Raw genomic sequence first — 13308 nt, 5'->3', positions numbered from 1 at the left:
GTGGAGGGAATGCAGTCCATCTGAAACTTTTTGTTTTCTTAGTGACATATAAAACTTATGTCAAAAATCTAAGTATTTTGCTTGCTATAAGAAAGGAGGTTGGCTTTGTGTTTGGGGTTTTTTGGATTTGGGTTTTTTTTTTAGAAAGATAACTTAACCATTAAGCTTTTCTTTGTGAAAGAAGAGCAGAAAAAGATTTCCCTATATGTTTTATCTGCATTGTGAATAGTGGGATATACTATGTATTCAAAAAGGTTTAAAAGGAAAAGCTTAGCAAAAATTTATTCAATCCTAACTCTAAAGACTACACTTCCTAAGATCTCTGCAAAAAATACTGTCGAAGTACTGAAACAAAGCACTGTGATCTATCTTGGAAATTTAATTGGAAATACAAATGTAATCTATACGAAAACACACATTCCACTGAAAAATCAGTTCTTGCCATCATTAGATATTGATGAAATGACTTAACCTTGCAAACAGTTTGGGAGTATTCTTTCCGTACCACAATAATATCTGTCATGTTTCACATTTTACATTAGATCCAGCTCACAATACATGTACAGACCCCGGTACTCCACATTTTGGAATACAAAACAGTTCCAGAGGTTATGAGGTAATTCTTTCTTTTATTTATTAGCTTTCTAAAATGAAGATGCATTTAATTAGTGCAAATACGTTAAATTATCTGTAGACATAAAAGTCTGATGTGAATCTTAGGAAAAGTTCCACTCATTTTTAATAAAAACTCATGCTTCAACCCAAGCTTTTTTTTTTTTTTTTTTTTTTTTTTTTTCACATACAGCTTAAAGGAAGAATTTCTAACCTTACAATATATCATGTGTTCAGTCCTTTAGGAGACTTCAATAGTGAGGACTATTTATAAATTGGTTACCTAATATGATATGACATGATATAATTACTTTGCTTTATGATCATAATTCTTTCATACATTGATGAATAGTCAGTAAATACCTAACAACCAAAGACCTGTCTGATCCAAAGGCCACGTAGTCCTTGACAAAAAAGTCAGCAATTGGCTTTACTAAATGAACAATTAATGTTACATTTTATTCAGACAGAGAAGATAAAATTATTCTATGTGTTGGATCCAGGTTCTCCGTGATAAATGTCCTTTCTATAATTTCCAAATTCCTCACAGGTTATTAGTTTGTCAAGTGACAGAAAAAGTGATGAAACAATGACCAATCCACAATCATTATATAGAATGATTATCCTCATGGGGATAGATTCTTCAGGTATAAATATTTGTGACTGGAATCTAAAATATGTTCTGTTTGGGTTTCCTGCTTATTCCTGGACCATGGAATAGTTCATGGAATACCAGTGTGCCACATGGCATTACAATGCAGTTAGTAGAACTGTTTTTTTAAAACATCCTTTCTGTAAGTTCCCCCTTTTATTGGTACCTTCCCTCGCCTTCAATTGTGCAGTCTGTCGTTGCTGTGGCTGTCAGTGCTGTTCTTCACCTTCTGCACCTGCCTGACTCACAGATGCCAACGCACTTCTCCCCTAGCCACATCTTGTGGCCTCCTCCCTAAGGTGGTTCTTTTCTAGTAAGAGGTGCAATTGCCATTCTGTCCGTTGTCTCATCTTAACCCGCTACCTGTCCCCATCATCACTTCAAATCCAACTCTAATCTTTGCACCTACTTTGATCAGGGGGTTAGGTTTTTTTCTCTCTCCCTTTTATCTGATTTGGGGAAAATTAATTTATTAAGAATCAAATCAGAGTAGGATAATAAGAAAATAAAAACTAAACCTTAAAACACCTTCCCTCCACCCTTCCCTTCTTCCCAGGATTAACTCCTCCCCGCCAGCAGCACAGGGGGATGGGGAATGGTGGTTGCAGTCAGTTCTTCACATGTTGTGTCTGCTGCTCCTTCCTCCTCAGGGGGAGGACTCCTCACAGTCTTCCCCTGCTGCAGTGTGAGGCCCACAGGAGACGGTCCTCCATGAACTTCTCCAACGTGAGTCCTTCCCATGGGCTGCAGTTTTTCAGGAACTGCTCCAGTGTGGGTCCCCCATGGGGTCACAAGTCCTGCCAGCAAACCTACTCCAATGTGGACTCCTCTGTCCACGGATTCACAGGTCCTGTCAGGAGCCAGCTCCAGTGCGGGCTCCCCATGGGCTCACATCCTTCTTTGGGCATCCACCTGCTTCAACGTGGGGAACTCCATGGGCTGCAAGTGGATATCTGCTCCACTGTTAGCCTCCATGGCTGCAAGGGGACAACCTGCCTCACCATGGGGCTGCAGGGGAACCTATTCTCTGGCACCTGGAATACCTCCTTCCCCTCCTTCTTCACTGACCTTGGTGTCTGCAGAGTTGTTTCTCTCACATATTCTTACTCTCTCTGGCTGCTGTTGCACAGGGTTTTTTTCACCCTTCTTAAATATGTTATCCCAGAGGCACTACCACCATCACCGATGGGCTCAGCCTTGGCCAGTGGTGAGTCTGTCTTGGAGCCAGCTGGCACTGGCTCTATCAGACATAAAGGAAGCTTTTAGCAGTTTCTCACAGAAGCCTCCCCTGTAGCCCCCCATCTACCAAAACCTTGCCATGAAAACCCGATACAATGTGCTTTCACTCTCAGATCACTATCTGGTACAACAAGGTGTAGACTTTTCTCCTATTATTAGTGAAGTAGATTTTTATTGCCATATGTGATTAGTAGTGCTTCCTGTTCATATGACTTAGCCACGCTTCTATAAACCAGATTTTAACAGTCTTTCTTCATTACAGAAAGGGGTGATGAAGACAAGCAATGGACTTTTGAAGGGTTTTCCTCTATCTACCAGCATCCTGTCTTGCCTCATTCATTTTGTGCATTTTGTGCTTCACTGCACTGTGACTTTTACAAATGCTTCCAATGTTTTCCAATACTTCTTCCAAGTATTATACAAAGAGTGAACTGCTTTTATTTTTACTTTTACCTGTAAAATGAGAAAGAAATGTAACTGTAACTACCTTGAACGTTTTTGCTTGATCTTTTGGATCAGTGAGGAAATACTTGCAGCTCATCATTTCTTATTGATACTAGAATTGGCAATTTCACAAGAAGCAAGATGACTTAAAGTCAAGACCAGTTGCACTCTGTTCTGGTCACTGCTACAGATATGCTGTGTGTCCTTGGCAAGTCAGAGAGATGAATATGTTTAAAAATAGTTATAAATAAATAAGTCTGCAAAGCCATACCAGTAATTTGACTGTTAAAATTACCAGTGAATTTCCCAAGCCACTTCAGGAAGAACTGGTGTTGCATTTGCTGAACATCTGTCATGATAATCTGTTTTTGTATGACCAAGTATATAGTTAACAGGTAGTCATGTTTGAAGATAACTCCCCATTTTTCATGTCCATTGAAGTCCTATGAAATTTGCAGTGTAGAGCTATCTGCATTTATATACGTGCAAGCTATTTTATTAATCTGTATTGACCACTACTCATTTGCCACGTACTTGTATTTGTCCATGTGATATCTTACCTTATTAATAAGTCATATAATTTAAATTAATTTTCTTTTTTGTGGTGTTTTTTTTTTTTTTTCATTTCATCTGATCTTATTTTTTGCCAAGATGTTCTATCCAAACAGAATGCAATGCTTTACTGGTTGGCCCCACATCCTTAAATGTCTTGGCCTGGAGTTGTATTCTGGTTACTTTGGCCAATACTGTCACTAAGTCCATTTTACTAGAACATTCCACACAATCTCTCTCTCCCCTATGTTATGAAAATTCTTCGTCACTTGCAATTTTGGATCCAGTTTTCATGCATTTCTATTCTCAGCGGAAGTCTAAAGACAGTTTTCTCAGTTACTTTACCTTTTCTTCTGAGAAAGGTCATATCACAGTCGACCATAGGAAGGCTTTCCATAAAATCACTCTGCTAGCTGAACCTAAGTAAAACTTAGGTAGTTTATAGTAACAAATGCAGTGTAAGGATTGTGGCCTGGAGTTTCCTCTAGTGAATTTACTTGTAGATGGAACAGTTCTTCATAGTTTTTTTCTTTTTCCTCTTAAAAAATGTTTTTAGTCAAGTCACACAGTGCGAAACCTTTGCAACAGACTTTATGGTCGTGTTCTATTGAAATATACACTCTCTACAGGAAAGAGAGACATCTCAGAGATTCAGTTTGCTTCTGTCACACTGACAAACTAATAAACTGAAATGTATGTGTCAGTCTTTTCCATGTGAAGAGCCTTGTCAATATTTTTCCACTTTTACTTTCAAATATGGTTACAAAAGATCAATTGCTCAAAGTTTTAATCTCATTTAAAAATAGTTTAACTGCAGAAACTGTAAAAAGAGGTCATTTTTATTTTTGAAAATCTGTCTGGTAGGTTATTACTGTGTTGATATCTGACTTCACATGATGGATGCCTCTTTTAGCAAATGTTCTGTTTTGATCTTTAGGTTGGGAGCACAGTCTTTTTCAGATGCAGAAAAGGTTACCATATTCAGGGATCTACCACCCGTTCTTGTCTTGCTAACTTAACTTGGAGTGGCATACAGTCTGAATGCATTCGTAAGTCTGGTTTCTTAACTAATGGTTTGGAATACTGTGCAATTTTAAAAGAGTTACAAAATGATGCATGCAGAAATTCGTAGTAAATTACACACTACAAAAAAGTAAAATTTATTTAAATACAGTATTTTTAAAAGTTTTTTGTTTCCTATTCTAGGACCAAAGCTATTTGGGATATTCATTTGAAATAAGATTTTTCAGACTTTTTTTTTGTAAAGTTCACAATTCTTTCAGTTGTACTGATAAAATGTATGTCCTCTTTAACTCACTGTTAACAGCTGTCTTAAATTAATTTAGGGGATTTTTGTGTGTTTTATTAATATAGAACAGAAAGTGGCCTGAAGTATGCATGGGGCTATTTTGTTGGCTAGTATTTTGTGAATCATAAAGTAGAACTCAGCAAAGTTCATCTTTTCTGGGCTATGCATGGGTATGCAAATGATTAGTGTATCTATAACTCTGTATGTGTTGGAGGATATTGAATAACTATTGTATTAAAATACACTGATCTAAGTTAAAAGTAGTTCATTAGAATGACCTTAGATTCTTATTCTATTTCAAATTATCTTTGGGTTGTTATAAATAATACCATGGAGCACAGAGAAATCCATATCTGTTATAATCAATGTACTATGACAAATCCTTCCCATGGAACCTTTATTTCAATTGAAATTTATAATGAATTTATTTAGCACAATAACCATTCTGTAATTTTCAAGGGTCTTTAAAACACTTAGGGGAAGTGAGGCTTGAAGCTGTGACAGTGCAATAATTCACAGGACCAATCATTGCACCATGTGCAATGGCATGTGCTTCCCTTCATTTTAACTCTTTTCTGTTTGCTACCATGATTTAATTTTGTTTTATTGTTTAAAAATATGTGATACTATAATTTCTATCTTCCCACAATAATATAGCTATACACGCAGAGAGTTACTTTTACAAGTAATAGCTACTTGACATTTCTAAAAGGTGTACAAATTTTGCATAATGACAAGGAGTAAGTTGGCGTGTGTTTATTTCAAATTATGTACTCTAATCCTGTGGAAACTGTTTACCACCACTTTTTCTAACTCTAAAAAACCCCTTTGCAGCTCATGCTTGCAGGCAGCCAGAGACACCGGCACATGTAGATGTGAAAGCAATAGATCTTCCTACTTTAGGGTATACTTTGGTGTATACCTGTCAGCCAGGATTTTTTCTTGCTGGTGGATCAGAGCATCGGACATGTAAACCAGATATGAAATGGACAGGAAAATCACCGATTTGTAAAAGTAAGTCATTACTCAAGTGATATGTTGAGCCCTACTTGATTGGATTTCATTTACCCTGGCATTTTTATTTTATATAGTAGGATTAACTTTTTCCACTTACTATTTAAAAACACATGAGACACAACAGCTTTTGCATTATGAAAGAAACAGGAAAAAACCCAAAGTGAGCACAGCATCTAGAACTTGTGGAGGAAAATGTGGGGATATGTGTGTGTAAATACACAGGCACACATATATGTCTACCCCTAACAACAGCACAACAACAATATAAAGTATTACCTTTAACTGTATTTCTCTTTGTGTCGCAGTTTTAAAGAGTATTTCAATGTATTCAGTGTTTACTGCATGATTTTTTATTAGGAACAAAAAAAAAGTTATTTAATAGCTTGGCTTTTAGATTCATTCATGTATGTTTTTTGTCTAAGAAAATCTCCTAAGATAAAAAAGAACAATAAAATAAAAAATAAATATATCTTTGCACCAAATTCCACTTTTATTTGTATCCATATAAATTTCGTTTAGTTATGCTAGAGTAGCTCTAAGTATCTAGTTATGGGGGCTAAATTTGCTCTTCACATGCAAATAAACATGGCTATAAGTTCCCAATTCAGAAAAATAAAACAAAATTATATTTAGAATATGAATAAAGGAAAAATAATCAGATGCCACGGGAAAGATATTTGCAACATGCTTTTTAATTCTAAGATAAATGATCTTTTTTTTTTTGTTAATTTTCCTTTTTTCTTTTAAATTAAAGTACAGAAAAGGTATCTATAAACAATAATTATTTCTTTAATTGGTTTACAGTCTTTAGGTATAATTCTCCTTGAGCGCCTCACACTTTTTATGCTTTTCTAGCACTTGATCTGTCTTATCAGTGAATTTCTGCTCCTAAAGAAAAAACATGCAAGACCAAATCTTCCTATGGGACATTAGCCTTTTTAAAGGGGCTAATGATATGAGGCCAGAACTTGATCTCAGGTCAATGGACATAACTCTGCTGAGTGTAACAGAAATACAGCAAATTAAACCAGTTGTGGTCCTTTCCCATGATATCTGATCCTGTCATCTTAATCCAGCTATCTGGCTTTTGCTGACTTGTGTCATAAATGTATCAATCTTCATTAAGACATTTTTTACTATATTTAATATACCATTATTCATAATTACATATGTTACGTATTTTTCCCCTCTATAAGGCTCTCTTTTATAGCACTGGGACTGATATAAAAATCTAGGACTAAATGTATGAAATACTTGGCTAATCAGATAACCTTCCACAGTAAAAATGTTGTTTACCTAAATTATTTTCTGATAGTTTTGTGTAAGTGTGTAGATATGAACATGTGAAGTATTCAAGACCACCTATTTCTGTTTTAAATATGGCTCTATTGGATAACAGATGATTGCATCCATCAGACATTGTTTTAACATTCTATTTTAAAAAAAACCAAATATGTTCATGAAAATGATAATTTGTCTTTTTACTTGTAGGTAAAGGAGTGAGAGAAGTTAATGAAACAATAACTAAAACTCCAGGTTTGTATACAAGAAGGGTTTTAGATCTAAATAAGTTAAATTGATTTACACCCTAGATTGTTATGGATAATAAAACTATTACCAATTTTAACTTAAGTATTTATCACTCATTTCAAAGGAATATAAATGTTGAGGTTTTTCATAATAACAGAAGCCATTTAAAACCTGTTCTATGAAATTATTTCCCAAACATCATTTTTTAAATTTCTACAGTATCAATTTTGTGAATTGCACGAAAGACCCTGCCAAGCCAAAAAGATAAAGCACATATATACAAAAACCCCAGATTTGAAGTAGTTTTATATCAGAGAGATTGCTATAATGGAGAGCCTTATAATGAGTGTAGATCATAATTGCAAGGACTGGGTTCAGTTGAAGTTCTGCCCTTTGCAAGTGTTGCAAGTGTTGTAGGAAACCACACACACACAAAAAACCAAAACCAGTTTTGATGGCTTTCATTTCATGGAAACTCGCAAGGTACTCTGAGGAAGGGTTTCCCAGACTGTGGATCACCAGCAGTGGGCAAACATACTGCTGCTTTTTTTGTGCCTCCTCATGAATATGCGTGCAGTTAACCTTTTCCTCCTGCCAGTGACAAAATGGACAAATAAATCTGAGAAATACTTAATGTAGATCTTTTAAGGTTCAATCACTTTCAGAAAATGAAAGGGCTATTTTTTTTTTATGGAGTTATTTAACAATGAGCAGAGTTTTCACCAAATAAATGAGCTTGCAACTCTATATTCTGAATTGTAGCAAGCTGCAGGGAAAATAAGATTAATGATTCACACTCACGGTGGTTCACAGAAGGACTCTGTAGAGTAGATGGGATAAAAAGGTCTTTCTGCTAATAATTAACCTTCCTGTTGAGTTTATTCGTGATAGTGTCAGGTAAAACCATAAATGAATTCTCAAATGCATTACCTCTACAGACTCACAATAAAGCAGGATATAATGTGCATTCATTATAATTAATATAGTCTTAATTTATTGGAGGATTCACCTCACAGAACACCTAAAGTATACATTAATCTGCTTCTATATAGGTTTTGATGTTTAAATGCCAAATTAAAATACAGACCAAGTCTCCAAATATATTCACTATGCATAAAACCATATCATGCCAATTATAACTAGTTTTGATAAGTAAATATCATCTGAAAGGCATTTTTTTAAAAAATGAAGTGTTAGTATAGCAAATACCAATAATGGTAAGCAGAGAAGGAAACTATAACAAATGACAGTAATTAACAAATACATTTTTAAGCTGTTTTTAAATAACAAGTCTGCACTATTATTATGTCTTTTAAAACTGTGAATTCTCTTTAGTGTAATGCACTATGTATTTTTGGAGCATTTTCTTAGCCTTGTTTTCTTGGCCTTGGGTAGAACTCCATTTGCTGCTATCTGTATTTTAAATGGGATGAAGCTAATATTGCTAAACCAGAGTTTTTGTAACAGAATGGATTCATGTTCTGATTTCCCAACTTTGGATATCTGAATACGAATTATGTTTATTATTGTTTATTGAATTGCTATTATATTGCCAGAGTTAGTGTTTTCATAAGCAATAGTAACTATCTTTTTTACAGTACTGTAAATTGAAATTGAGTATAAGTTGCAACTAAAGAATTCTCACAATACCCATGTGAAGTTTGAGAACTACAATGCTCTGTTCAGTTCCCATGGTTCTCACTGCTTTCTGCAGTCTTTGCAGCAACAGTTCAGAAGCTGTTTATTGAGTAGCCATGGATTTCCCTATTTGTTATGTTCTGAGGAGAATCTGCAGTTGTAGTATAGTAATATCCAGTTCATTTTTCTCATTCTGCGTTTGCCCACAGTGAGTGGAAAAGGGACATTGGAAAGTCCATTCTGAGTCCTCAGCAGCATCCATGGAACTGAAACACTTGCATATTAACCTTTTACAAAAACATGACTGAGGAAGCAGAAATATATTTTGCTATGTTCTTCCCCTTCTGGTTCTGTCCATCTGCAGTAAGTGCAGATTCTGTAAATACGTAGTCAATGGTACTATTTCACAAAGATTAACAGCTGTTACTGACAAGTAGACTGGTTAGACAAACTAGATACTGAAGATGTTGAACGTGACAAAAGTATGATGTCTGCTCCATTATAAAAGTCTTACATAGTACCTGTCAGGTTCATACCAGTAATACCGGATGTTCACCTTCATGACACACAATTTTAACTAAAAGCAAAGACAAAATAAAAATAACTTTAACACATTTTTAAAATGCAGGTTTCAAACTTGCTGTATTTCACTATTGTAGCAAGGCAATGAGAAATATATAGGAAAAGGAGTCTGAAAGACCCTTTACAGAATTCGTATATTTGCAGAAAATATATGAATTCTAAGGACTGCAAGATATCAATTGAAATTTAATACTTCAGATTTTTAGTATTAAGTCAAAGTTACCTTGTGTAAAGCCCCAGTTTTGCTTTGGAAAGGGAACACTTAAGGAAGCTGTCATACTCAAAGCCATATAGCGTTTACTTGGAATCCGTTGGTGGTACAGAGAACACACTGATGATGTTTTCAAATCATGCCACATTGAGCTTGAACATTGCTTGTGGCTTTTGCACAATTTGAAGGCAAAAGGCACTGAAGAAGTTACTATCCTTCCTCTTTATGAAATGCATACTAGCAAGTGTAATAATATGGTTAAGAGACAGTCAATAGCTCATCAGTCATCAGATTTTCAGATGTACTGCCTGTCAGTATTTTGTTAGAAATATATGGTATTATTGGCCTGAGCTTCTTTTGATTCATTTTTGCAAATAATGATTAGATGGAGGAGGAAATATCCATAAAATTTATTCAAAAATGAACACACAGGATAGCCACACTGATCAATTTCCTTCAGTATAGACAGCTGCTCCTACACGTGCTCAGAGTTTGATAAAATGTGAAAAATCCAATAATTTAGTTTAAGAGTTTAGTTAGAAGAGTGTGAAACACTTCTAATATCAGTCTTTACCTATTTAGCAAGTATTGTTTGTAGTGGTCATGGATAATAAGGGTCAATTTTAATAGTTGCCTAGGGCTGTCCTTTTGTCAGGATTTCATGTGTTTAGTTAAACAATTATTTTTATAGTTCTATTTTGGTTCTTAAAACTTTACTTCTCAAATTGTAATGCTAGAAAAAGCTTAGAACTAAGTGGAAAAATATCCATTTTCACTTGTCAGAAGCTGCCAGGAAACACTGAGTCATGTCTGGCCAGTATGAGGTTTGGTCTCTTTCAGGCAGCTTAACAGTTTGTTTAACTTAACTGTCATGTTTGAAATAAGTCTTCCCCAGATTTTATAACAGCAAAGTATATGGGAGAAATATAGCAATGTGTAGGGGAGAAATAATGTTCAAGACAGGTAACACCCTGACATAAAATCTAAATTTTTTTTTTTCTTCTGTGTTTCCTTTTTAATTGATGTTAATATTGCAGATACTGTTGAATAAGAGACACTTTTTCTAGTCTGTTGCTGCTTTAGCCAAGTATTTAAAAGACAACATTTAATGACCTGTAGATAATTTATTTTTTTTCTGTATAGAGGAAAAATACAATAACATCCAATAAATGACCCAAATACATATACTTCTTCATATAGTTCGTGCTTCATTTTACAGATTTTTTGCTTCAGATTATTCAAACTGCAGTTTCTATGAAATAGACCTTTATTTAAAAGCAAAAAAGTTCCCTACTCTGGCAACTTCACTGTTCACAGATGCAGTACTATTGTATATAGCACATAAGCTATGAAGTGAGAGGTTATTTAAGAACATATATTATAATGGGCAAGTGTAGTGTATTGTAGGGAATTGTGTGGAAAGGTCATTAGATACATTGTCTTTACTGTTGTAAATTTCTTACTATTGTACCTCCTTAGAAAAGTGGATTGATGCTGTAACAGAAAAAAAATTAAGAAGATAAGTATGGCTAAAAACATTACTGCTTTGTTGTAGTTTACTCCTTTGTTTGTTTGTTTGTTTGTTTTTTTACCCACTTTTACTTAGTTCCCTCAGATGTGTTTTTTATAAATTCACTGTGGAAAGGGTTTTATGAATATTTAGGAAAAAGACAGCCTGCTACTCTGACTGTTGATTGGTACAATACTACAAGCAGCAAAGTGAATGCCACATTCATTGAGGCATCCAACATACAGCTCAAACTATCAGGTAGGTTCAGAATTTGGTGCTGAAAAAGCTGTTCTTTTAGTTTTTTTACATGTGTTCAATGTTGTTGTATTTTCTGCCAAACACAAAATGAAACAAAAGCTTTATGTTTTCATGAAAAATATTTTTCTGCTTATTTTGCAAAATGATAGGTCCTAATGTAATGGTCTGCACAGATTTCAGTCAACTTATATGCAGTCAACCAACTATTTTTCCCCTTACATTTCAAAAAAATATCAAGGTAGGGTTTCTTCATCTTGCACTGTTGGGTAGTATTGATGTGTTGAACAGTATTGAAGTGGCAGATGAAGTGTACATAGGCATTTTAAGAACTGCACCATTTAAAAGCTCCATTATTCAATAGTGATTAGTATCTGCTTTAAAACAATATGGTCTTGATAATGGCATAACATAAAATAGGCACAGATAATTAAATAACTTAGTAAATGATGCATACCTTTTAATCACAATTGTGCATTGCTTTCTGCAAATCTGACTGTGATGTTCTGATTTAGCCTCTGATCACAGTTATATTTGAAAACTATTATCAGCTATCACTATCTTTTAAGATTAAGAGTTCAGAGAGAATTTCAGTAGTTGGCTGCCAAGTAGCAAATTTTCTTTCACTGCACTATTGATGTTTACTATAGCAGTATAATGTTGTGATATGAGTGAAATCCAGTTTTTCCAGTTCAAGGAAATTCCAGACAAGGAATTCTATCTGTATTCAAAATTATTGAAATGCTGTATGAAAAGACAAATTTTCTTGCCCATTTACATACAAAATTAAACAGTACAAAACCATCTTTGCATCCTGTTGTCAAATATAATGTGGGCAAATGATCAGTAAAATAAGATCCTTTTGTTACAGCACGTTAAAACTTGGTTTTTTTACAGGTTATAAAATTCTGTTATTACACAATGTTTTCTACAAAATATTTTAGTTCTAAAGCAATATACTTATCTTTGAAAGGATATTTGAACAAACTGCTTGAAAAATTGTTTAAAAGGTGTGTGTTAACTTCCTTTATGTTAACAGGTGTTTACAAGAAAGAAGAAGCGCATTTACTTTTGAAAGTTTTTCAGATTAAAGGACCTAGTGACATTTTTGTAAGCAAGTTTGAAAACGACAACTGGGCACTAGATGGTTATGTAAGTAACCAGACTGCTATGAGTAAAGCTTACTGAGTTTAAAGTTTGAAGGAATTTGATTCCCTATATAACTCTATCCAACCTTTTATATTACAAATATGGAATACAGCACTCCAGATGTCAGTCTAGAGATCACATTGTTTTTCTTTTCAACAATATGTATACAAACTTCTGTTTGGCACACTCCCATTAGAATTTTTGTTTAGTAAAGGGGAAGGTGGAGTGAATCAGTATATTTTGACATGTTTTTGAATTGTTTTCTTATATGAGAATAAGAATGTTAACTTTAGAAATATTGTTCTTTTTTGGTTTGGTAAATAGTTCACTGTAATAAAATTACATTTAATCTTGAAGAAGAAGAGTTATTTTACTCTTTGCTGTTCTCCTTTGTGCCTCATGATGCTTTCTATGCACAATAATTTAAAATCTGAAAGTTCAGTGGACTTATATATCTGTATACTAATGCAATTACGGGTATGTCAGTTAAAGAATTTTAAAACCCAGAAATATACATCAGACATTTTAAAGGCATTCCAGGTGTGATTTTTAAACTTTGCTTACTATTGTTGCAAACTTAAAATGGTAATTATGGGATAAGCATAGAG

At 34.3% G+C, this 13308-nt stretch overlaps 1 protein-coding gene across 1 annotated transcript in view; it reads left to right on the top strand.

Annotated features, from left to right (window-relative positions):
* Window positions 1-13308, top strand: part of LOC104468566 (CUB and sushi domain-containing protein 1-like) — a gene marked incomplete at both ends in the record, with an annotated part of 28219 nt that overhangs the window by 14689 nt on the left and 222 nt on the right. Inside the window, 4 exons of the mRNA XM_010082754.1 lie at window positions 4437-4548; window positions 5643-5822; window positions 11393-11554; window positions 12591-12703. Coding sequence (XP_010081056.1) covers window positions 4437-4548; window positions 5643-5822; window positions 11393-11554; window positions 12591-12703 — 567 coding nt within the window. The remainder of the gene's footprint in view (window positions 1-4436; window positions 4549-5642; window positions 5823-11392; window positions 11555-12590; window positions 12704-13308) is intronic.

The sequence above is a fragment of the Pterocles gutturalis genome, unplaced genomic scaffold (genome assembly GCF_000699245.1).
Source record: "Pterocles gutturalis isolate BGI_N339 unplaced genomic scaffold, ASM69924v1 scaffold26446, whole genome shotgun sequence".
Lineage (NCBI taxonomy): Eukaryota > Metazoa > Chordata > Aves > Pterocliformes > Pteroclidae > Pterocles > Pterocles gutturalis.
Note: the sequence above shows the minus strand (reverse complement) of the source record. Positions and strands in the feature narration are given on the sequence as shown.